Below are 26,231 nucleotides of genomic sequence, written 5' to 3'. Positions count from 1 at the left end.
GTGAGGTCACGAGGCCACACAGCAGGGGGCCTGGCACCCGACCCTGACCGAGCCAGCCTCAGAGCACAGTGCTGGTCCAAAAGCCACCAGCGACGGCCAGGTGTCAACCTCCAACCTCTCCCTACGTGGTCTGCTCAGCCCCCAACTGCGTATTCTCACAGCTGGGTCTCATCAGCGGGGTCCCACCACGGTCGTTGGGAGCCGTGGCCATGTCTACTCCGTCCTTCACGAAGGGCCTGCCCGGGGCGTCGTCCTAGCTGGCCCCAGGCTTCGGTGGGAGCTCCTTGGCTAAGTCACATCAGCTCTCATCCTGGGAGTGACATTTCAAGGACTGGAGGTTCAGTACAGGATTAACATCCTTCTAGTTAACCCCTCAGAATGGAAACTTGAGCAGGTTTTTCTTTACAATGTGTGTGTTCGGCTCTCTAAACAATGCATCACACAGTATTTGTGTGTGTTTTTTTTTTTGTGAGCCCCGGTTGCAGGTACCTTGCTTATACATTGGGGTTTTTTGTTTGTTTGTTTTTTCATTGTTTTTGGTGAGCCCTGTCGCAGGATGCATTTGTACAGAGCCTTTGCTCTTGTTTGCTTGTTGTTTGTTCACGGATTCACCTATTTTAACACAAGAGCTCTGTAGGCACGGGCTTCCTCGGCACAGTGGGAATTGATGGGTAGGCTGCGTTTGGATTTGCCCTGCTAATGGTGAGTGTCTGCATTCCTTGGCTGGGGAGTCACAGATTTGGGGAGATTAAAACACATTCCAGAACTCCGCTGGTATTATAAACAATGGGAACATGCCTTTTCTTGCCGCAAGAATCTAGAGAAGCAGAAGATGGCAGGCCTGGAGGCGCAGAAGAGGCCGCTGATGTTGGCAGCGTTGAACGGGCTCGCGGTCGCTCGGGTCTCAGGGCGGGAAGACAGCCGAGCTGACGGCTCCCGGATTCCCATGGACGAGAGGGTAAGCGCCAGGCCGGCCCAGCACGTGACCCACTCCCTGTGCTCCGAGGATTCCAGAGCCCTGTCCTTGCCCAAACATGCCAGCACTGGGGTTTATTTGATGAATTAATTCTATTTGAGATGAGCGAGACGTAGTCTAGCTGTGTTGTAATAAGTGGGTCTGTGCCAAGGACCTGATGTTTCTTCGTCGAGTTGGCACAGTGACGGCTGCCTGAAGAGACCAGCCCCTTGACCACGGGGCCTCGGCCGGGTCACTCCGCGTCTTCGGGCCTCTTTCCCTTTCCGCAAAGTGAGAAAGTTAAACAATTGACGTGGCTCTCGATGTCGATGATTTTTATGAATGATTACCATTATTTAGAAAGTGAGTATTTCACCCAAGCATTTACAGAATTCTCTCTTTTTTTATAGGTAAATTCTTTTTTTAAAGATTTTATTTATTTATTTATTTATTTATTTATTTATTTTTAGAGAGGGAAGGGAGGGAGAAAGAGAGACAGAGAGAAACATCAATGTGTGAAGTTGTTGGGGGCCATGCCTCCAACCCAGGCATGTGCCCTGACTGGGAATCGAACTTGCAATGCTTCGGTTCACAGCCCACGCTCAATCCACTGAGCTACACCAGCCAGGCCAGAGTTCTCTTAATGTGCTGCTTAAATTGCATGCTAGTATTTTAGAGGTGAAGGAAGGTGATCCTTTGGTTCCTGAAATTGCTATCAGGTTAAAGAAACAGGTGTAGAGTGCTCATACCACGAGGGTTTTAGATTCCTATCAGGATATGTGAAGTATTAGCATGTTTTTAAAACCAGAAGGGACTTTAGAGGAATTATTTAATCCAAGTAATACCTATTATTGTAATTAGTAGTTTGGCCATAGGAAGAATAAAAGCAGAGAGACTTTTATTTTAATCCTCAGAATTGCAGGACTATGCACCAGTAGCATCTGAGGATTCAGCCCAGTAAAAGGAGCTGTGTTTGTGGAGAAAAGGATGTTTGGATTATTAAGACCAAAAATCTCCTTACATTAAGACTTTAAACAGAGGTGTCAATAACAAAAATACCAATTGTGAATTTCAGCTCTTGCCCGGTCTTGCAGATGTGTCCTGTTGGAGGTGTAAGTGCAAAGGAGATTGGTTACTGGAACTAGCAACGTGGTCAGTAATGAGACCAAGTAATCGAGCTTCACTTGGGCATCTTGGAACTCCTTACTAACACCATCAGGGTCAATATTGAAAGAAATCGGGTTGTTTTGGTGGGGCTTTTGGTTAAAACCGTCCATCGAGCTGAAGGTTCATTTCTGTTGCAGTTCAGAACCCTGAAGAAGAAGCTGGAAGAGGGAATGGTGTTCACGGAATACGAGCAAATCCCAAAGAAGAAGGCGAATGGCATTTTCAGCACAGCGGCGCTGCCCGAAAATGCTGAGCGCAGCCGGATCCGCGAAGTCGTCCCCTATGAGGAGAATCGAGTCGAGCTGATACCGACCAAAGAAAACAACACGGGCTACATCAATGCCTCCCACATCAAGGTGAGGCGGGGAGCGCGCCGGGGAGGTCTGGAGGAGACGGCTGGGTTAGAGGTGAAAATGCAGGGAGAAAAAAGTGTCAGACTGGCCGCCCCTGTGCACCTTGGCTCGTCCCCAGACCCTGAGGGCATGTTTTTGACCGTCTGGGCCTTTCTTACTTACTCACCGGGAAGGGCATGCCTGTGTCTGCAGCGGGAAGGAAGCCTGGAGGCCGTGGGAAAAACATCACATCAGGTCAGCTACTTCTGAAGGTGGCTCGGGACAGAGGATTTAATTCCTCTCTCTCTCAGGTTATAACTCTCCCAGAAACGCACATAAAAACCTTGAGTTTTCGGTTTGTAATTAGCAGAGGAGGGAGACTTTGGAAGTCACAGGCACTGTCTTACTGCATGGACGTTTTTGCGACGTGCGAGAGCCGCACAGCTTACCCATAATAACCCCTGGTAGTGCTGCAGGGGAGGGCTGTGACACCTGAAGTCCCAAAGTCGCCTTGCATTTAGAAGAGTGGACCAATTTAAACATAATCCCGAAGGGGCACTCAATAGTGAGTCTTGCGAGATTTGCCACATCATTCAGTATGTTAGTGTCCTTACATTTTTTTTAAATATTTCAGTGGCTTCAAACCTTTCCATCTCAGTATTTCATAGATTTTTTTGAATTAGCTCTGGTTGACCCCAAATAGAATTCAGAGTGATGGATACTTGGGTCCATACTCTAAATAGCGTACCTTCCTCAGTGTCTCTAATGACAGCACATACTTGCTTAGACCGTCACCATTTGCTCTGCCCTCTGAAAAAGAAAAATCTATTCATGAACTAGTGTTAAAGCGATTGTTACAGGATGTTTTAAACAGTGTAAGGTCCACATGATTAGTCTGGTATGATCAATAACCTCAGAACCCTGTTTCTGGCTTTGTCTGGAGTTCCTGCCTTTCTTCATTGGACTTTTCAGCTGTAGCCAAATCCTCCAAAACGCAGCCAGATGTCTGGCCCATATACCAGTTATTACCGTTTTGGTACAGAATATGACCAGCCTACTGAGGTGGGGCGTAGTGCTTTTGCACACAGAGCATAGATAACCGCATGTATTTTTTAAGTGTCAGGAAGTGCTGTCAAAAGAAATATGGAAGAGCACCGTCATGGGTCTGATTGCGTTTTTCACTCTTATTGCCGAGTGAGAACGAAAACAATGAAAAACGAACCCAGGAAACCCTTCAGTGAACTGACGACAGCGCGATGCATGGGCTTCGTTTAGATTGCGAGACGATGGCCAAAGCCATGTAATCAAGCAAAGAGGCAACTCACACAGCTGCTTCTTGATAGAATGCCTATGGAAATCTTGCATGGCGATATTACACTGTGCTGTTCTTTTGGCCACATCTCCTCTCCCATTTTCCATCTGCTGTCTGGAAAAAGCTGTCAGTCGGCATCAGCTGGGCCCACTGGGTGTCCTTAACAGAAGCACTGCCTTTCCCAGTGTTCTCCGGGGCCCACATCCCATCTGTGGATCCGGGTTAGACATGGGTGCGTTTAATAGATCCATGGAGCTTGCAAGAACTTGTCCGTGGTTTTGGAATAGACTCGTCTACCTTGCCAATGTTTTCTCCCTGGGTTCCAAACGGCCGTTAACACAGAACAGAGATTTATTCGCTCCAGAGGTGGAATCACATCTGTGAAATCTACCTAGCAGCACTGGTTGCTGTGTTTTTAATGCAGTTTTTAATACCCTCCTGTCAATACTGGGAATTTGCTGGAAGGCCCCAGGCAGCAGCATACTCTGGAAGTATTTATGGTTCCTATATGGTGGGTGCCAGGGAGGCTGATGTTGAAAATCCATCCCAGCTCCACTGATAACCCAACCCCTAGCCAGCCAGCAACTATATGGATGTTGCCTCCCACCAGTACTTGGAAAACGGATTTTGCTTGCCAGCTTTGACCTAAACATGCCTTGTGTAATCAAACGGTAACTGACATTGTTTTTGTTTGAATCAAGTTAGTCTGGAGTTTCATAAAATAAGGGAGGGGAGAAGTTTCAAACAATGATCCCTTCATTGCTTCTAGAACTCTCTAGAGTCTGCCATGGCGGCCGTGTGAGAGCCTGGCTTTGCAACCTCAAGGCCCAGGAATGGAAAGGGACCCAGAAGGAATCCTTGCCAGGGCCACCATTTCAGCCAGATACTGTGGCCTTTGGCCCTCTGGACACAGCCACTTATTTACGATTTTTCTGCTGCTGAAATTTGTAGCTGCAGAATTCTTCTCCTGAGATCACTCTGAGCGGCACGGGGTAGTGATTTTATTTTCCCAAACCGTCTCATGGCTCCAAAGTTCGGTTGGACGCTGTGGGACAGTACAGGGGGGAGTCAGTGACAGAAGAACACGTGCTGTTGACTTAAGTGCCTTTGTGACGCCTCTACCGTGGGGGGCACAGTGCAGTGGCGGGCACCACCGAGGCTTACGACGCACTTCTTACCAAGTCAGCAGTAGAAGGACATCGCTCCTGAAGCCGCTCCGTCCACGGTGGACTTCTGCACTGTTTGGAAGGATGACACAGACCACTGATTCTCCAGTGCTCTTCTGTAGTGGGGTGTACAGTCAATTCAGGAGTCAGGACCAGCTTGGTTTTTAAATAGACTAGAGTAGAGAAAAGAATGGAAGTTATCAAAATGCATTGCACATGGTAAACATGACTGTCGTGCCTCTAACAAATTCTGTTAGGTTATACACACATGCATTCATCTAATATTGTGTGTGTGGAGCTGTGTGTATGTGTGTGTGTTTGAAATGCACCGGTTCGTAGATAATTACTGTGGGTTGCTGACAAAAATGTATTTTAACAGCATTTTCCTGTGAACTCTCACGGCCTCAGGGTGTTTGGTAATGGCACTGACCAACATGGCCTGCCCAGGGTCAGCAAGTCCTGGACTTGGGGTTGCTTCACCGATGCTGTCCTTGCTTTGCAGGTGGTGGTTGGTGGGGCAGAATGGCACTACATAGCCACGCAGGGGCCCCTGCCGCACACGTGCCATGACTTCTGGCAGATGGTGTGGGAGCAGGGAGCCAACGTGATCGCCATGGTCACCGCGGAAGAGGTAAGGGGACAGCGGTCTGTTCCGGGGGGGGGTGGCAGGGGGTGGCGCTGGCCAGAGAGGGGCTGCTCCCTGCCTCTCCCGGCAGCACTGTGCTCTGCAAACCCTTTTCTCCTTGGCGTGCACACGTCTTCTCTTCTGGCGTCCACATGAATTCGTTTTGCTTCCCAGAGACAATGTATTGCAGCCCATTTCCATCAGCCTTTAAACTCTCTTCCCTGCATGGCCGTGAACCAAAATCAAATGCACAGAAAGAGGCTGCTCACCCGTGCATGCTGAACAAAGCCATGGTCTTTCCATTGGAACTTGAGAACCTGGACCGCCCCGGGCGCATGGCCAGCCGGCCTGCCCTCCTGGTTATCGGTGGAAAAGAGACCAGAAGCTGTTGTTCCTGTGGGGGTCTTTATTCTCTCAGGAGAGAAAAGGATTTTTTTTCTTCCTTTGCCAAGTCAAACATGGTTGCACTGTTGTAATCAGAGAACTCTACGTGGCAGCATGAGAATGGGCACACGCCACCCAGCGGTTCCCCAGGAGCTCGCTGTCTGTGTGGAGAGACATTTTTTTGTTTCTTTTCTTGTTGCATTCTCAAGTTTAAAAAAAAAATTCTTAACCACTTCCTTTCGTTCTTTTCATTACATTTTAACTTATGTTTTGAAGTCATTTGAGGGACTGGTTTCATGTGGTTTTTACCACATACAGTGTTACACGTCCCTTTGCTAACCATTTTTAAAAGGTAAGGGACAGAGAGGATTGGGGGGGAAAAGGCCCATTTTCTTCATCGACTGTCCCATGCAGTTGCTTTCCAGGACGGCCCGTTAGAAGCTAGTGGTGAGAGGGACTTCCCCTCTTTAAAGCCCCTGCCCTTCTCTGACCTTCGATTTGGCCTTCCCACAAATTGTTAATTCTCCTAAAATCTCTAGGGTGGTTGTATCTTTTGGAATTGCATGAGATTGAGATACAGTTGGGAGGATGTCATTCACCTTGACACAGGGCACCATCCGTGCTAACCCGAGGGCCACTGTGCCTAACGAGACAGGTGCGGTCGCTGTCCCCAGGGAGCTCGAACCCTAGAGGGAGGGTTGGGGAGGGTAAGAACCGAACAAGTCACGTAAGTTCAGACAGTGGCGAGTGCCTCGGAGACAAAGCAGACAGGTAATGGGACAGAGAGTCACTGGGGGCTTCTTCAGATGGGCAGCCCAGGGCCCACGGAGGGGTGGCATTTGAGCTGAAACCTGAGTGACAGAAGAGGCCAGCCTCACCAGCACGACGTCCAATGGTCTGTCTGTGAGGCAGCCTCCGAAACTTGTCATCGATTTAGATGCTCAGCAGCAAGGTAAATTCAAGGCCTCAGAGAAATAAGAGAGGCAGGCTGCTTCGACTGTGAGAAGGCTTCGCTACAGCCAAATAAGTGAGGGGGGGCTTCTCTGTGTCCCCCAGAGATGCGCTGTTCTGTCAGTGGGCCAGGCGTCAGGACTCGTGTAAGGAGCCAGTCCCCCAGTGCGGGCTGCCCACTCCCGCCGCACGGCGTTTCTCTGCTGTCTGCACCCACTCCCTGCCCTGGGTCCCCCTCTGAGCCCCCATCTTGTCCACCCCCACTCCAGAGATTTCAGAACCCTGCAGAAAGTTTAGAAATAGACCCTTGGTGTAAGTACCTGAGAAGGCACACTCTCAGAAAAGATCGCACGGTGAGTGGAGAGAGCAAGGTGGTATGTCCCATGTTCTCTCGTTCAGGGGTCGACTGAACTAAAACAGATGGGTCAGGCTGGGAAAAAAGTGGATGGACACTTGGTGGTGGAGGCCGTGTCCCTCGTCAGTGCATCTCCTAGAGAGAGCAGAGCCCGGGGCTGAGCATCAGAAACTCGGAGCATGACTCAGAGTGACGGCCAGAGCCCGTCACTCCACTGCCTAAGGTCGCTCCATCACTGTGGATGGCTTCCCACTGTCTGTGGCGTGACATCCAACCCCCCTGCCATGGACCAGGACGCCTTTCCAGCCTCCTCTCCACCGCCCTCCCCCACACTGCAGCTACTCTGCAGAACTCTCTGTTTCTTCGACACCCCGAGCTGGTTTCCCCCTCTAGACTTTGCACTGGCTCGTCTCTCTGTAACATTCAGCCGCAGCTCAGTTGTGAATCTCTTACATTTGCCATCGCTCTAACTACCATTGTACATCTTATTATGGGTCTTAGCTCAGATTTATAGGACCTAATCTCTGGTAGGCACCGCACAGTGCTGCTGAGTTAGTGACTTAGAAGCTATTTATATTTTTCTCTGTCCTCGGATTTTAAGATTACGAGGCTAAGAGCTTCCTTCCCCTGACTTATTTCCAATTTTGCTTTTGTGTGTGATTCAGGAGGGCGGACGAACCAAGAGCCACCGATACTGGCCCAAACTGGGTTCCAAGCACAGCTCAGCCACCTATGGCAAGTTCAAGGTCACCACAAAGTTCCGAACCGATTCTGGTTGCTATGCAACCACGGGCTTGAAGGTCAAGCACCTTTTGTCTGGGCAGGAAAGGACGGTGTGGCATCTGCAGTACACTGACTGGCCGGATCATGGCTGCCCGGAGGATGTCCAAGGATTTTTGTGTAAGTTTTCCCTTCCCAGTCGTGGTTTCACCCGCCGAATCAGCGGTCGTGTCTGTGGGAGGTGAAGTGGAAAGGGGATGCTTTCCCTTAAGAGGTGAAAGTATTGTAACACTGATGTATGTCACTGACGGATGTGACCCTTAGTATAGTGTATGCAGGGCAGAGAAGACAAGCCATGGCAAAGTCATGTCACTTACCATATTCTCTTTACTTGTTATGCAAATAGGCTAAAACTGTGGCACACTAAACCTTCTACCTGGATTTAGAACTTTAGCTACTCATTAATAATTATTCTGGTGCATGCTACATGTCCAAACCTTGAAAACATTGTGCCGAGTAAAATAAACCAGACACAAAAGGACAAATATTGTACGATTCCACTTACATGAGCTTCCCAGAATGCATAGCTTCGCAGAGGTAGAAGGTGTAATAGAGGTTACCCGGGGTTAGGGGGTAGGGGAATAGGAGTTATTATTTGACTGATACAGAGTTTGTTTGGGACAACAAGAAAGTTCTAGAATGGATAGCGGTGATGTTTGGACAAGGTTGTGGATATGCTTAATGCCACTGAATTGTATGCGTAGAAATGATTAAAATGATCAATTTTATGTTATATGTATTTTACCACAACAAAAAACACCCCACAGAACACTAAAATTAAGACATTTATTTTTTGCTCTCAGAGGCCCTGTATTTCCCGGTAGCAGTAAGTTTCCGTCAGGACCTGCGATTAAGATACTAGGAATTACTGAAATCCACGTGTAGGCTTGAAATGGTCATTTTTGGAGTCACTCATTTCCATGCTTTTTCAGGATGTGCTTTACCTTGGAAGCGCATTCTCCCCCAGATTACACGCAGTACTCTGTCTGAAAGGCCCACGCTGGGTGTGTGCCCACCACGTGGCCAGCACAGCCCGGACTCGCGGGACGCAGAGATGTAACGATCTTGGTGTTAAAGATGCTCGAGGTCTTGTGAGGAAAGGCAGACCACAGACTATACAGTCCAGGGGTGACAGCAATACTGTCACCTGCCTTTTTTATTAAGGTTTCGTTTATTTTTTAGAGAGAGGGTAAAGGAGGGAGAAAGAAGGAGAGAAACATTGATGTGCTCGAGAAACATGTGTCTCTCACATGCCCCCAACTGGGAGCCTGGCCCCCAACCCAGGCATGTGCCCCTCCCGGGAATCAAACTGGCGATCTCTTGGATCCCAGACGGGCACTCACAGGGCACCCGCTTTTTGATGACAGCAGTAGAGTGTCCCCTTCCTTCCTCACCTAAATGTCGTGCCCATGAGGGGAGAGCCCCTTCCTTCCTGACCCCGCTAGGAAGGAGGCCGTCGGGCTCTCTGAAGGTCTATTGTTCTGCCTGCTGGGCGGTTGCCTCCCCAGCTGGTGGGGTGCCTGTGGCCAGTGCCAGGGGCCCGTCATCTGGACGTTGGATCAGGCAGCACCGTGAGTTTGCTCTGCTGTTCCTTCAGAGTGGGAGGCAGGGCAGGGAGGCGGGGGAGACAGAGAAGACAGGCTTTTAAGCACCATTCACGAACTTCTCCAGAAAGATTTTGATGCAGACTTATTTCGCTGATACAGGTGTTTAATTTCCCATTCAAGTAACGATGGTACCGCGGGAGGTGGAGGCTGGAAGCAGAGAAGAGAAAGGGGACTGGAACCACGGGGTCTAGAGCGGGACCTGGAGAGGCTTTGCCAGAGGTCGAGCCGCTGCCCGTAGCTCAGATCCTAATAAGCGGGGCAGTGACCTCTGCAGAACTCTGTCTCCTCGTTGTAGCGTTCTCTTTATTCCCTTCTGGCGAGCTTTCACTAACGGGTGGATTTGAAGCGTCTCCAAGATGCAGACTATGGAAACCATAAAGGTAGATCAGATCAGATGGGTGATTGACTGACAACGCCGGTAAAAGATCGAGCCTCTAAGGTGATTAAAATTAAAGCCAGATCTTTTAAATCAGAACCCATGGAAGGAAGGCCCATCTGAATTACCGAGAACGCATTTTTAAACAATCTAAATTTGCTAATTCCCGCTCCTGGGAAACTCGGGGCAGGGGCGCTGAGTGGGGTCTGAGACACACTGGCCCTCCCGGCTTTAGCTCGACCGCCTGTCTGCACCGGGGCGAGCGGTTTCCAGCCCCCGGAGGGCCTCGCTGAGTGACAGCTTCGTCCGTGCGTCAGCTGGAGGGAGCACCCGTGTAAACCCAACTCCTCCCTGCCGTCTGAAACTGCCTTTGGTGGGGCCTCTGCCTCACTGGCCAGCATTTCTCTGACTCTTTCAATTTAGCATAAGAAAACCCGGGTCCCTTGTTTGACAGCATCGCCTGCCTTTTGTCGGACAGTGTCACCCGATGTCTTCTCCCCGCTGCATAAAAGCAGGTTGGAGACTTCCTTCCCTGCGTGGTGTGCGGCTCAGGGTGTGCGGCTCAGGGCAGCACCCAGCGGCAGCCCCTCCGCTCGGTTCACTCGGTCCGCCCGGTTGTCTTCCCCCTTGCTTGTCCTGTCTCATTTTGCGTGACTGCCAGTGGTGCAGGCAGCGATCGTTGTTTATTTTGGTGAATTACCCCATATTGCTTTGTACTTAGATCAGTTTATAAAGGAAATCGGGAGTTTTTGTTCACTGTATGTAAACAGATGCTTTTCGATGGGCGAGACGGGTTTGCACGCACCTCCTTCTCTCACCCTCCTGAGCGTCTTCCCCGTCTCGTGCACGCTGCTGCGCTGCTGCGTTAGGAAGGGGTTCTCCTGAGGGCCGGGAACCTCCAAACCCCTCGAGCCAGCTCCTGCAAACTCTCAGTTACTGATGGACTTTTTCCGGACTGTTGGAGAACTGCATTTCTACCCTTATTTATTTATATTTTCTTTGATGATCGTGAAGGCCAGCGTTGCCGTAACTTTTCACTCGTGCCCCTTGGGAGTAATGAACAGAGCCCCGCGCAGCCCTGCGGAGCTGAGCTCAGCAGCGGTCAGAAGGGGTGGAGGAGGTGGCAAGACCCTCGGTCCCAACATGTCACCTCCAGAAAAATGGGGCCGTGGGTGGCTTATCGTGAGCTACTCGTTGAACCTCGGGCATCCCAGCTGAGAAGCAGGTCCCATCGAGTCTTATTTTAAAATCCAAAAACGAAGTCAAGCCTTGGCTGACACTCACTCACTCAGTGAGGAGAAGGGAGAAAGGGGCAGATGGACGCTCTTCCCAGCAGAAGTTGGCTGTGGCAGGCGGGCGATTCAAGGGGCCCTAGCTGGTGTTCCGATCCCCGCCTGTTAATAGTAGGCATCGCTGTAAGTAATGTCAAGAATCATCTGCTTGGGGGACTTTGGGATTTGCAGAGGGGAAACCAGAATTTAATTTTTAAAAAAGAACTATTTAATTTAAGGAACAAATTCTCCCATGGACTAATTGACTCCCAGCTGGTCCTTTCTGGCTCCAGGACTTGTACAGTGAGTACCAGCCAAATAATTAGTGTCTTATAAGAACTGGAAATTATTGTCACTTTAAAAAAAAAGAAAAAGATTCACCATCAGTTTTTGTTTTTTCCCCCCTCACTTGTATGCAATGCAACGCCACGCAGGACTGGGGTGACCAGACTCGCATTCTGTCTTGCAGCCTACCTGGAGGAGATCCAGTCGGTCCGCCGGCACACCAACAGCATGCTGGAGGGCAGCAGGACCCAGCACCCCCCGATCGTCGTGCACTGCAGTGCGGGGGTGGGGAGGACCGGGGTGCTCATCCTCTCGGAGCTGATGATCTACTGCCTGGAGCACAACGAAGTGAGTCACTCTGGGCTTCCCGGACACTCCGCCTTGGGCACATCCACCCGCGGCCACCCCTTCGCCTCGAGTGCCCTTGTTTTCCAGGGCCTGATTTCCTCCATGCTGGCCAGGGCCTCGAGACCCGTGGTTCCCTCTGGGACGGTGACACTCACTGCCTCCCTATCTGCTGTCGCTCCCTGCGCCGTGTGGAGGTCCACAGCACCGTGTGGAGGTCCACAGCGTACAGGAGAGGAGATCGGAGTATGAGATAGGAGCCGTTTAGAAAGTCCCATCTTAGTCAACGTCTCCTTCCAGAAGTCCACCGTGTTTTGTAGACAGTCTGGTTTTATTGTGGGGAATTTCCCCTGGCGGGTTATTCGGCCGCGTGTAGTTCAGATGTGTCTGGCGCATCGGAGACGTGTTTTGGCCTGGATCCTGTGTGGAATGTGTGGAGTGTAAAACTGGCTGTTGTTCTTCAGAGGGGGTTTCTCGCAAGGGGTTGTTGTCGTCAGCTCTTGTCTAGGCCTGCGGCGGCGTGGACACGCACAGTGGGGTCGACCGTCTGCACGCCTTTGCCGAGGTCGCGCCCAGCTCTTCTCCCCAGAGAAGGGGCCGCGGCTGGACTGGCGGCACGGTGCATGGGTCCCCCTTCTTGCAGCAGATCAGGGAGGTACTCTGAGGGGCTTGGGAGTTCCTCAGGATGAAGCACGCGGAAGTCAAGGCTAAAGAGCATCTGCCTTGGGCTGTCCCTGTTTTTTTCACTTGGGGTCCTCACAGCAGCCGCGTGTAGGGACTGGGTGCATGTCCGTTCCCCTGCTCTGCAGGCGGGAAACGGAGGCCCAGAAACTGGCTAGGGACTCGTCCAGTGCCACCTGGCTCCGAAGCAGCGGTGCCTCAGAGAGAAACGAGATCCCCTACCCCTGGCCCCCAGTTACTGCCAGTCTGCACTCCACCTCCAGACCCCAACGAGTGTCCTTCGGTCCTTGCTCATTGTCTACGTTACACAGCTTGGCGAATCCAGGAAACTTTTGAAGCGGTTCGGTAGTTTTTAGGGAGTGTTACAACACATATTCTGTGAAGGGATTTATACGATAATATGTGCACTTACTCAATAGCATCAGTGGTTCAGAAATTGGACTAATCATTGCCCCACGAAATTCATTATATTGCAGTTTCCAGGAAAACAATAAAATGCTACGTTTAGATGTGTTCAAAGGATTTTTAAACTCCCTGCTTGTAAAGAGTTAATCTTGGAAACCTTCAGTCTGTACAGATGAACGTTTGTGCAGCCGGAACACAGGACAGGTGTTTGGTATAACGTGGCCTGTCACTGAAAAACAAACAAACAAACAAACAGTCGAGATGATGTAAGGGAGATGCCAGCATCTTCTATGAGTTTTCACCCTTCTGTCTCCCATACTGACTTCTCGCTCATGTTGCTTCCCTGTCACCATTAGAAGTCTCCGTAAGTCTCCAGCGGAGTGAATGGCTTGCCGCTCAGTCCCAGATGCGCGCCATGCCGGGAGATGGGATGAGACGCAGTGGACCGGGGGACCTGTGACTCGAGCATACCCTGGGTGCCCTGGGGGTACTGTGGGCTCCGGGGAGGAAGAAGGGTCTTGTCATCCCCTCCCCCCTTATATGTCACTGCCTCCTCCCTCGTATCACTTTCTTCATCAAATTCTTCTTTTCTCCATTCCCTGTGCACGCCCCCTCTCCCCCTCCCCCCTCGTTTTCACCTTAAGAAGCTGTTCTCTCTCATCTGACATGAAGGATGGCTCTCTTGAGCTCTTTGGAGACCCATCAAAGACCTGGCCTCCGTCATGCGATGACGTGAAGGCTCACTGGTCACCAGATGTCACTGGCCCAGTAGAACATAAACGGCCCACGTCAGAGCCAGCCCGGTGCGGAGTGAGGGGTCCGGCCCCTGGGGCCTTGCACGGACTTGACCAGGGCTCGGGCGGTCACCTCTCCCTAGCATGTCCAAACATAGCGGATTTCCTCAATGCCCAGTTGCATGCCAGAACATTCTTTGTCGCAAAGTGGTCGGTCCAGAAAGGACTTCTGTTCCCATTGATATTCAAAGATAGCTGGATGACTCATATTTTTCACTTCCCTTCCCCAGCACAAATATAGCCGCCTCGCCGGGCCCGTTTCCCACGACGGCTGTCGGTAGACGGTGAGGGAGAGAAAAGTTCTGTGCTTTGCCCTGCTCCAGGCCTGGCAAGGGAGCTTCAAACCCGTATTTTGGGAGAGGAGCGGGACATGCATAGTGTGTTCATGCGTTTTTTCAGCAAAGATTTTGACAAATCACTGAACTTTCCTGCCTTCGTGTCATGGCTTCCGAGTTAACCCACTTTATGTTTCATTCTGTCACCCGTGCAGTTTCCGTGTTGTGGCCCACTGCTGTTGGTCGCTGAGTGTCCCCTGTCACATTTTAATGCCTGTGCATTTTCTTCAGAAAGCACGAGTTTACGGTTTGCAGTGCTCTCTCTCGGCTCCCTGGATTTAGCCATGTGTCCCACCCAGGTTAGCTAATGACAGAGGACCAGGTTCTCACCGGCCAAGCAGCACAGTGTCTCGATCCGGCTGCTTTTCTGGATCAGTTGTGCCTCCTTCATAGAGCAGGGAGAAGGAGATGCCCCCTTGGCAACACTGAGCGAGCGTCACCTGCCTCAGGGTTCCTCCAGTTAGGGACAGTGGACATCAGGGCCCATGGGCGTGAGTCCTCAGGGCAGCTGGGACTCTTCCCTCGGGGACAAGGAGAACCTTCTTTGTCTTGTCTCCAAACCTGATCAGAACATCCCGTCTGTCCTTGGGGCTGAGTCATGCAGGCTCGTGGTGGTGGTGGTGGTGGTGGTGGCAGTGGTGACGATGGAAACAGGAGTAGAGGTGGTGGGGGTGGGGGAGGGGTGGAGGTGGGGGAGGGGGAGGAGAGGGGGTGGTGAGGGGGGGAGGGGAGGAGGTGGTGGGGGTGGGGGAGGGGTAGTGATGACAATGACGAAAACGGAAATATTACAGTAACAACAGCTAACCTGTATTTAGTGTTCACCATGTGCCAGGACTATTGTAGGAGCCATATAGCTCGGGGAGCCTTCACCGTTAACTCTGTGAGGAGGGTCTTACTAGTTCCCTTGTACAGCCCAGGGAAACCGAGGCACAGGTGGATGAGGGAAGGCGTCCACACCCCACACCCACAGAGCGGTAGAGCGGAGGGGCAGCAGCTGCTTGTCCTCATTAACACGAATGAAATAATAAGGAGTGCTCTTTAGGGAGAACTCAGTGTGTGCCGGACACTGTGCTGAGAGCTGCACATGCACTTCTTTACGTGATCCTGGGAGGTGGGCACTAGCCATGCCCCACGCCATTGCTCAGGGAATGTCACTGACTTGGGCGGGGCCACGCTGCCATTGGAAGAAAGCACCGTTGTCCTTATTTACCAGTGAACTGAGGCCAAGGGATCCTGTCATTGGGCCATGACAGAGTTGAGAGGACCGGTCGGGTTTAATTCCAGCCTCCAGGATTCCCCTCACGCACTGGCCTGTATTGAAACTAGGACATCCGGGATACATGCCGCCCAGGTTCTCCAGCTGCTGGTGTCAAGTCCTCGACCGGGGAAACTCACAGTGGTGGGGGGAGGGGGCGAGTCCTCAGCCGTCTCCTGTCCCTGCCCGTGGACAGTGAGCAGCCACTCCTTGGATGGGGGAACGAGGAACGACCCACGGGAGCTCCCCGACTCAGCACCTGTGCTTCTTCTCTTCTCTTGCAGAAGGTGGAGGTGCCCATGATGTTGAGGCTCCTCAGGGAACAGAGGATGTTCATGATCCAGACCATCGCTCAGTACAAGTTTGTCTACCAAGTCCTCATTCAGTTCCTCCAAAACTCCAGGCTCATTTGAGCCCCAGACCCAGCTCCTGGAAGAGGGACCCGGCGCCACCTTGCAGCTGGGGAGGCACCTCCAGACAGCCTCTGCGCCCCCCGCAGGGCGCGGACGGCGGGGGGCCAACAGGACACGCGCTCCCTGAGGACGGGAGCCGAGATCATTCGTACACACCATGTATTATTTTATATGAGATAATTTATTTTTTTCCCCTTTGGAATAACTTTTGTGAATCATTGTAATGCCGTACTTTTCATTTGAACCACATTTTGACCGATCTGCATTGTAACTCGTTGGTGGGGAAGGTGGTCTGGTAGGCCGTCTGGGGGACAGGGGCACAGGGGAATGCATCTCTGGGGAAGTTGCAGCCAGACAGGTAACCAGCCCTGCAGTTCATCAGCTTAACTTCTCATGTCCGAATCAAAGATGGCAAGAAAACGAATTCCTCCTTAAAATATAAAGATCAGGGACAAGACCCTTTTCTGAAGGAAAAACACTACAGTTCCCTTGCATTTCGGGCTGATGAGCCTTGACGGCAGATTCCTCCCTTCTTCCTTTCTGTCCTCACCCTCAGTGGTCTTTTCCCAGCCCCCACCTCCAGCCTGGAGTGACAGGTGCTGCAGCCGGCGGAAATCCCGCCCTTCCGGTGCAGCAGTGCCGTTGCCCGGGCTGAACGCAGAGCTGTTTGTGTCCCCGTCGACCATCCCATAATCGGGCCCCAGAGCCCGTGTTTCCTTGCCGGGGGCTGCACCCTCCGTATTTGTGGCTTCTCCTCATTTGCTCGGTGGGTGCCAGGCTGGTGGCCTTTGAGGCGCTGGGCCAGGCCATCTGTGCAGCTGGGCCTCTTGCCTGACTGAGAGAAGGTGATGGACCAGAGTGAGAAAAGAGGGGAGACAGGAGGCCCTGGATGCTGTGTTGGTTTATGATGCATGTGCTGCACGGGGGCCTGAAGGTCAAGGTGCCGGGGCTCTTCTGTCTGTCCATCAGTCGCCAGGTCAGGGAATGGGGTATACAAAAAGCAGCTGGGGAAGATGATTCACAGGAGCTGCTTGGCACCCAGCAGGGGCCTGGCCAGCAGCCACCCCGGAGGGGACCCCACTGTGCTGGTACCATCTCCAGGCTTTGGTCTGTGAGAGCAGCACTAAACCCACTCGGGCCCTGGAGTCGAAACCTAACCCGCGTGATGAAAGATGGGGGTCTCCCACGAAGTCCCGCGGGGGTCTCCTCTCCATGCAGCCCACTCTGGGCATCTGTGCCATTAACACCGCCTCCAGTGACGCCCGGTTCTCACCTTGCTCCTTCCTGGGCCTTCATCGGTCGCCGACCTTCGGAACATCTCGGGTTAGGGTGCAGATACCCCTCGCATCTTCCATCTTGCTGAATTTTGGGGGATTGCCCCCTCCTCTCTAGTTCTTCTTGAACACAGCTTTTAAGTCGTGGTTTTGCTGTCCGAGTGGACCCCTGTGGTGTGGCACCGTGCCTTCTCCCACGGTTGCCTGGTTTCCTTTCTCTTTTTGTCTTCTCCTGAGCTGAAAGCACAAACATCCGGAGAAAGAGTGGCATCAAATCAACCAGCAAGAAGAGAAGAGTGTGCCTTTGTGACTTCCGGTCGCCACAGACCGACAGGTGGGGGTGGACACAGGTGCCCGTGAATGGCTTTGGCCTGTGAATCAACTCAGTGTCCCGTCTGGCCGGATGGTGGTACGGTGATCTTTCCCTTGTGTAGACTCAGAGTGTCTGGTGACGGAGGGCGGAGCGTAAGTGTCTGTCTTACACTCCAAGGCCTAAAGAGTCAGTCAAGGAGTGTCACAACTCCAGCTGAGCTCTGTACATTCTGGCATTCGGGTGCATATTCTGAAAAAGAAAACCGTTAGCATGCCATGTACTTCAGTGGAACGGAGCTCACAGCCCGCCCTCTGAGACGCTCAGAACTTGGGTCCACACGCAGAGAGGCACTTGTTTCCTCTCCTCGGAGACTTCCGTCCTCGGGGTAGTCGGCTGCGCGGGGTGGCTGGTCAGGGGGTCCGCGGCTCACTGCCTGAGTGTCTGATGAGGGGTACCGGCACTCCGCCTCCCTCTCGTGGGCCCCAGCGTGGGCCCCAGCGTGGGCCCTGTGGATGTGTCTTCCCAGGACGGCATGTAGGTCTGCTGTCTCTGAGCTCATCACTGATGGGCCGCCCTCCTCCCACCCAGGGTTGCCACCTGGTGCTGCAGGAGCACTCCTGAATGCACGGTACGCAGGAAAGAACCGGGTTTAACATCCGACTTCCCAGCCAAAGTCTATATGGAAACCCAAAAGGGAAAAAAAAAACACTCAAAAATTATTCCACACCTTTCCGTTTGAAAAACAAATGCTTTGGGTCCCTCAGCACGTTTTGCATTCCGTTTCCCACCCCCAGCGCACGCCAGCCTCTGTCCTGTTCAATGAGCAGTGCCATTTCAAGTTCGTCCAGTGGCATCTGCATAATAATTGCCCAGGGATGCTTCATATCTGGGAAGCCGGCCAAGGCATAAACCTTGGAGCAAACTGCATTAAATTAGTTATCTGGTCAGCGCTCTTGGAATGAGTTCCTGATGGTGGACCAGGTCCGAAGCTGGAGCTGTTGGGCTCGGTTGCTGTGGTTTGAGTTGGAAAGGAGAGGATTAAAAATGGAGGGGGGGGATCCCCACCCCACAACAAAGACTCCAAACATTTTCAGGCTTTTGGTTTCGAAGCCATCCGGTTGAAATATTTTCTTCCTCTCATCCGCTCTCATTGGGGTGCGTGGACCCCGTGTCCGGCCTTGTTGAGTCTGGTCACTGGACCGCGGAGTGGGGTGTGACGTCTTCATCCTGGAGCGGGGCGGAGCCTGTGAGCTTGGCGGTCTGCTTGGGCCCTAAGGAGGCACCGCCTCTGAGTAGGAGCGTCTGGTGACATTTCCGTTGGCACCCGCGATTGTCTTTCCCTGCATGGGAGGCACAGGACGGTCTGGCTGCATTCGAGAGGGACCTCAGCCGTCAGTTTCTTACCGGAGAGCAAAGAGGAATGAGCTCCAGTCCTCGGTTGGAGGGGAACAGAAGGATCAGGGCAGGGGAACGCTTCTCCGGGTGGAAGACTTGGAGTGATAGACTTTCAGGAGCCTGCACACAGAGGACTTCACTTCTAGAACCTTTGTGGTCCTAAGATTGAGAAGAGAAACAGATTTTTTAACTGTAATCAATGCCGTGGTTTGCTTGCGTGTCTGTCCCTTGGCCACCTCGGGCCCTTCCTCCATCAGCCTGGGCAGAGCGGCGGTGTGGGCTGTGCTGCGGGCCTCAACCACTGGCCTGCCCAGCACCCCCTGCACCTCTGTCCTGGCTGCTCTCAGCCTTTGCAGCTCCGTCATCAACTCCAGTGGGTACAGTGGGGCAGCGTTTCCATCCTGCTGCCTGTCTTTCTTATCTTTCCCAGCGTAATAGAGTTGACCCGTACGAAATTTGTGAGAGTTGGACCGTATTTCACTGACAATAACAGAAAAATCCACATGGAGCGACCTTATACACAGAGTGTGTTTCTTCCCCCGACGCAGTGTAGATCCCAGCACACCGGGGCACGTTGTTTCTCCAGGCAAGAGCTGAGGGACGGACTTGGAGGCCCGTGCTGGCGGGCAGCGTGGCTCTCTGTGTGCGCTGCCTGGCTGCAGTGAGGCCTGCCTCATGTTGGGGTGAGGGGGTGGGAGCACCGTTCAAGGGCCTGGAGGTCACTCTGCAGAGGCGTTAGCGCGCTGTTGAGTCTGCTAGGGGGGGTTGGCCACCAGGCACAGCACTGTGGGGCGTCCAGCTGCCGTCCTTGCTGGATGTGCCATCTGTATGAGCTGACCTCAGCCGGTGGTCAGGGGACAAGGTGTGTGGTCCCCGAAGGTGTCCTTCCAGAGAGCAGAAGGTGCTTTCTACTCTCTCTCCAACTCCCAGTGCGTGTTTGATGGGGAAGTGGGCACACCTACTTTCTTTTCTTTTGTGGGAGACGTGTCAGTCACTTGGGGTGGGGGGCAGGTGCAGGGGCCTTCCTGGGCGTATGCTGGGTGGGGGAGCTTGGACACAAGGATAGGACTGGGTCAGACCCAGGTTCGTGGTCCTCTGCCCTTCGCTCCACCTCCATGTCAGAAATAGTTGGGATCCTGGTGTCAGAAATCCCCGGAAACATGGAATAACCCCGGGTGGGCTCTTAAGTGGCCCTTTGTGGGAATTCGGCTTTCTCTGGTCTTAAAGGTTCATCTGCTGCTATGCTAAGTTGTTGCCTCTGGTTTTTATCAGACATTTCTCATGCTCTTACACAGTGATTTCTTCTTGTGAGCAAAATAAGAGCCCATCTAGCACTACTTCCAAATGCAGAAGTCTGGGTTTTCTGTGGACACTGCACACATTTTCCTGTGGCCCACAGCCTTGTAGGGGACACACCAGTTGGCCCATAGGGTGGAAATCTCTAAGGTGCTGAGTTGTGTTGGACACTCCCCTTGAGCTCTGGGCGATAAAGCAGGATGGTTCTGGTCTTTGCCTCAGTTTCTAAGACTTTCCAGGGCAAAAGACTTCAGTGATGCATTTGTTGCAAGTAGCAGCAGCATGCCTGGGAGAACTGAGAGGTGTATCCAGTGAAATTCAGCTAGCCCGTAAACTTGGGTGGGTGAGCATTTTTTTTTCAGATAAGACCGCTTTGCTTATCTTTTCTAGCTTAACACATCTGCATCTGTTCCTCAAGGCCAAACTCAAAGGCTCTCCGCTAAAATGTTCGTGACCTTGGCATTGAGTGTCTGGTGTCAATTGACTTCATAGGACTGGATGGTTTTCTGTGCTGTCGAGGGGAGGGTGTGCATCAGTTCCTGCTGTTCAGAGCTCCAGCCAGGCCTCCGATCTCAGCAGTAAGTCCAAGGACATTTCACTGTAGGACAGGAGGGTTGGAGCTGATGTGCAGCCTGAACGTGGCAAGGGTCGGCAGGGACATCTCTGTTTCTTCTGCCACACTCCGCACCATCAGGATCGTTCTTTCCAGAAAGTTCCACAGGCTTGTCCAGGGAGGACCTATGAGTGGGGAGAGGAGGAGGAGGGTTTTAGAATCAACCCTGCAGTTGCTATGAAGATTCATGGATTCACAAATAATTTCCTGGACCCTAGAATGTCTCTTGCGCTCCTCCGTCCTTTGCTGTGAGTCTGGAAGCTAGGCGGTGACACCCCGAGAGAGACCGCACTGCCGTGTGGGGGTCTGTTTCACCCTCGCTCCCGGTGTTAACCCGTGTCCTCGCTGTGGCAGAGAGCTCGATGACGCTGTGGCTTCTGGGGGCCGCCTGGGTTTGTTGCTCATAAGTGCTGTCTCCTGCCGCTTGCTGGTGGCCCTCCCTTTTTCAGCAGCAGGTTCCGCTCATCCATCCCCGTGGCTCCCGGTTGGAATCACAGCTCCCCTGCACCTTGGTTCTTCTTTCCTGCTGTCCCAGAGGCCTGCAAGGCATTTTCCCCTTATGGCAAGTCACGTTTATAATCAGGGCCCCAGAACTGGGAGGACGTCAGGACAGCAACTGCAGTTGTTGCTTGTCTCGCTAGGGGGCGCAGTGGGGCTGTTCTGCGAGGTCCCCCTCTTCACCCAGGACATCTCATCTGCCAAGGGCTGAGCCGACCTCTCATTGTTTTCTGCTTGCGTGAGGGGCCCGCCCTCACCAGCCCACCTTCTTTTCTCTCCCTACCTTGTCAGGGAAACCCCTACACAATAGTTTAATCTGCGACCAGATTAGTAACCTCTATTCAACTCTTGAACCTCTCCAAACTGTGTAATCAGGAAATATGGTTTTAATTTTTAAAAGCTATTTAGTTTTGAGGAATAAGATGTGGCAAATGGAAATAAGCAGAATAGAAAGAGCCAGGAAGCTGCCCCGGCCCACCCACTCCTCCCCTCGGGGACTGCCCCTCGCTCAGCACCAGCCGAGAGGGGGAGCACGGGTGGGTGATGGACCGCCCTCCTGACGATGATGACTGACAGCAGCAGCACCTGCTGTTTGTTCCAAGGTGAACACACACGGATCCCCAGCGGCCGCACTTGGCAGAGTGGGGTCTGCAGTCAGGTTAATTTGTTCCTGGCTTCCCTCTGAACCAGTTTCCGTCGTCACAGCCGATCTGGTGAAACAGAAAAAGCTCTGGACTCCCCAGGAACTTTTGACAATTCGCGTTATGGTTAGTTCTGTCATCTGGTGAAGGGGGCAGGGGCAGGGTGAACTGTTTATCCACTCTGTGACTTTCCCTGTTCCTCCTTCCCCATCTCCTGCTCCCGGGAAAGGCAGATGCCTCCTCACAGAAGGTTTCAGGGGGAAAGCCCAAAGGATTGGACCTGGGCTTTGTGTGCCCTGGGGTGGAACTGCTTTGCTAAAATCTCAGGAATCCTGCTTCCAGTTTGGCATCAGTGGGGCTCAGCAGGGGTGCCTCGTGTTCTAGGCGTTTCTCAGGGGCCTCCGACCCCTCTCTCTACTGCAGTGTTAGCTAGTAAATAACCTTCAGCCTGGGGCTGAAAGCCGTACTTCAGAGCCATTTTGTGTTCGACTTGAACATTGTAAAATGTTACTGCAGTTCCCTTTCACGGAGCCTTCTTGCCACTCTTTGGAATCTTAAACATGAACCTTATCCTTTCATTACCAAGGTTCCTCTTCATCAGAGATGCTTCCCTGGCTATGTCCTTTGTGCCTTTAACGGTCAACTAACTTGTTTGAGGAGTCAGAAATGGGAAAAAAAAAGTTTTACATATGCAGATGACTATTAACTATGTAACCTTATGTATAACCTGTGTTACATCAAATAACAGGTGTAACTAGTTTGTTTCACTGGACGACTGTTATGCTACTTTATTCAGTATTCTGATGCTTTCCTTAGTCTGTGTTTTATAAAATGTTGCAAATGGTGGTATCATTCAAAACAATTGACATTATTAGCTTTCATTTCTAAACGATACATAGACAAGCTCCCAATTTAGAAACCAGTTTGTTCTCGAAGTTCTTGGATTAGCCCACAGAAACCTCCTGACTCCCAGCAGAGCTGAAATTTCGGGTTATGTCAGCGAGAGCCAGTTGGCTGCTGCTGTGGGCTGACCTGGAAATGGAACCACCCGCTCGGTTGTTGCGGTGAGAAATGCATTCCAGGTTGGGGCTGGGGCTCCCGAGTTGCCTCCTTGCAAAGGGAAGTCTACCCTCTTTACTACCGACTTGTGAGGGGAGAGAGGGAGCGAGGAGTTTGTAAGACATCCCCTAGGTTGGGAAGTGTTTACCGAAATCCATGCCAACTCTACTGTGTCATAGGCTCCCTCTAAATTTAATAATATTAAAAGCCTTAAATAAAACTATGCATGCTATTCTATATGCTTTTTTATATCAGTTAATAAGCTTATGCTTGGCAGCTTTATACACAGTGATGAGGTGTATAAAACTGACTTCCGACAGTATTTTTTGCACTGTTTCCTTTCTGTTTTTATAACGTCTTATTTAGATCCTGTTACAGAGTTGCGTATTGTTTGTTCTCACTGCCGCGACTGGGCTGTGAGATGTTTCATATGTGCCTTTACAAAGGTGAGATCTCTATTCTAACCTTTTTTTTATAAAAGATATCTATTGATTTAACATATGCAATAAACCTTTTTGTTTTCCCAGAAAAAAAAAACGTTGAATTTTCTGTTTTCTGTACTATGTGTGTCTACATTGGTTGAAAGCATTGCATGGAACCTCTTTTAGGATTATTTTCACAGGCACAAGTGCCTGGTTTTTTAAAGCCCGTGTATCTCTACCCACTTTGTATTCCTGCCTGACTTGATCATACTAAATGCTCAGGGGGACATTGCAGAGTTGCCACTGTTAGAACAGTGTCTGAGTGGGGCGCACGCCAGGCAGATGGAGCGCAGACTCCGCAGGAGCGGGTCCTTCTCACAGGTGCGGCGAAGACCCTCGAGACAGACGCATCAAGTCCCTTCCCCCAGTGTCGTCCACTCAGATCCCACACTGTCCACCTGGAAAAAGCCAGGCACCGGGCTACTAGAGAAGACCCAAATTTTAGTTCTTGTCTTTCAACTTTTATCCACAGCCCAACTCGTCCACAGTGCTGGACCTGGCTGCCCGGCCCCGTATTCCTCGCAGCCCGTCCATGGCCAGCGACACACGCGCTGGGCCCCTGGTGAGGACGGCGGACGCTGTGTCGTGGCCGAGTGGCAGGGCAATAGCACTGCATCTTCAAGGGGCCTCTCTCTGCCCCTGTCACCAGACCAGGAGTCGTCCACCCCCTGCAGGGCCCAGCGTGGTTCCCGTCGTGAAAGTGAGAGCACCGTACGCCTGGTGCCAGGCAGTGGCGGGTGTCTCACTAGACATACAGACACGTCTGTGTGTGTGTTGACTGTGACAACAGAACAGGTACAGATCTTGGAAGAAAAGCCACATAGTGTTTTTTAAAAGATGAGATAAAATGCTAATGAAAATGGAGGGAAGTCCAGTCCTATGGCGAGAGAAGAGGTACGGATATACTAATTTGTTTTTATCTTCATGGACTGAGTAAATAGACTCATTTTGTTTTCTTTGGTAGATAAAGAGTAAACGTGGTTTTATTTAATCGGAAGATACAACACTAACAGCCACTAGTAGATGGAGCTGGGGTAGAAACTTCTAATGTAAGAGAACAAAAGATGAACATTTAAAATATATATAAGTAAATATGCAGTAACATGACAAAAATAGGGTCAAACATGTCTATTCTGTGATTTTACATTTTATTTTCTTTCATAAAAATAAACGGGGAGAACTCATCAGACTTAACCGGCCAAGGAACACTGGAAGGGAAACTCGTTCACAGTAGCTGTAGAGACATCCAAGCCGTGAGTTGGGGCGAGTGTGGAGGACCAGTGGAAACACAACCGAGCCCTTTCGAGGCAAAACGTAGACAAGCCGAAAAACCACTTTCTTGGACAGAAAAACTCGTTACTATGAAGAGTTCGGCTCTCTGTGTAGCCCTGACTCCAAGGCAATTCTCGCAGATATCACAACAGTATTTATGTGGTGGCGGGGGGTGGGGGTAAGGAGAGGTCAGGAGAGGACTCGGCCAACTGACTCTCAGGTACTTTGGAGGGTTAACCTTGGGAGAATGGTCAGACAAATTCAAAAGAACACAGCACATTAGCTCTCACGGATACTAAAAGTTTTGCAGTGCAACAATAATTAAAGGAGGATTTTCCTGGCAAATCAATGAAAGGAAATAGTGCAGAAATAGACCTAAGTCTTACGGGAATGGGAATGGGAACATTTCAGACCGGCAGAGGGAAATAAATCATTTAACAAATGATGCTGGCATGAGGGGCTAGCAATGGTGAAAATTAAAGTTTAAGATACAACCAGATCTATTTTTCTTAAATAAAACAACTCTAGACAGACCAAGGACTTCCATAAAAAAATGGTTTTATTTCTTTTCTTCATTTTAAGAGGAAAACAATCTGCTTGGGGACAGGAAGTGTCAGGAAAAATAAAGTTAATGGACAACCAGGGCAAATATATTTCCCGTACAGGACAAAGAGCTAATATCCCAATATACATGGAGCTCTTAGAAATTATTATGAAAGGCACAAATTGCAAAATGGCGAAAACTGCTCTGGATAACAACTCAGAGAAGAAACACAGTTCCTAGGTATATGAAAAAATTACCCAGTCTCGTTAATAAATGCATATAAAACAAAGTGCCCAGTCTCATTAATAAATGCATATTTCACACAGATAGGCAAAACAAAAATTTTTTAAATAGTACTGTTACGAGGGTAGAGGGAAACAGATACTGCAGTTATTATTATATCCTACTGGTTCCTGATACCATTTTTTAAAAAGGAAATGTGGCCATATTTATTCATATTAAAAATGTGTCCACTGTTTGATCCTGGAATTCTACTTCTAGGGATCCATCCCCCCAAATGCTACCACGTATCAGCAAAGGTGCTGGTCTAGGATTGCCCGTGAGGCTTTGCTGATAACAGGAGCAAACTGGAAAACCGCAGGTGCATCATGAGAACAGCCGAGTCGGTCACAGCACTCGGGGTGACTGATGTTCTGCCTCCAAAAAGAAGGAGGCAAATCTGTGAGGACTGACGTGGAAAGAGGCTCTTAAGCCAGAGACGGTCACAAAATGTGTCGGCACCATTCTGCCTCTGTGTCCCTAAGTCTCTTTATCTAGATCTGGAAAAACTGGGGTCCCACGTGCCAACAGTTCCAGTGGCTTCCTCTGGGGAGCGGGACTAGTGGAGAAGAGCTCCCTTTTTTTCTGATGTTTGTGTCGTTTTAAATTTATTGAAAAAAATTTACTTTTATAACTTCCGTAAAATGCAGACAGTTGGTGGGCTAAGCTTATCTGAGGCTTAGCTACTGCATAAATGAGCTTCACGACACACGGAACTCCCCAGAGCCAGGACCCTGCCTTGTTCCTCTCTCTGCCCTGGGAGAGCTATAC

General features: G+C 51.0%; 1 protein-coding gene across 3 annotated transcripts in view; it reads left to right on the top strand.

Annotated features, from left to right (window-relative positions):
* Positions 1–26,231, top strand: part of PTPN14 (protein tyrosine phosphatase non-receptor type 14) — a 194,197-nt gene that overhangs the window by 137,111 nt on the left and 30,855 nt on the right. For 2 of the 3 annotated variants that reach the window (XM_028530898.2, XM_036015871.1), the window contains exons 14-19: positions 815–958; positions 2,260–2,478; positions 5,435–5,563; positions 7,913–8,147; positions 11,751–11,914; positions 15,666–16,258. In XM_028530898.2, the coding sequence (XP_028386699.1) occupies positions 815–958; positions 2,260–2,478; positions 5,435–5,563; positions 7,913–8,147; positions 11,751–11,914; positions 15,666–15,794 (1,020 nt within the window). In that variant the 3' untranslated portion in view covers positions 15,795–16,258. Of the gene's footprint in view, positions 1–814; positions 959–2,259; positions 2,479–5,434; positions 5,564–7,912; positions 8,148–11,750; positions 11,915–15,665; positions 16,259–26,231 lie in introns of those variants that run through there. The other variant, XM_036015872.1, reaches the window with a different exon arrangement.

Source organism: Phyllostomus discolor, chromosome 14 (assembly GCF_004126475.2).
Source record: "Phyllostomus discolor isolate MPI-MPIP mPhyDis1 chromosome 14, mPhyDis1.pri.v3, whole genome shotgun sequence".
NCBI lineage: Eukaryota > Metazoa > Chordata > Mammalia > Chiroptera > Phyllostomidae > Phyllostomus > Phyllostomus discolor.
Note: the sequence above shows the minus strand (reverse complement) of the source record. Positions and strands in the feature narration are given on the sequence as shown.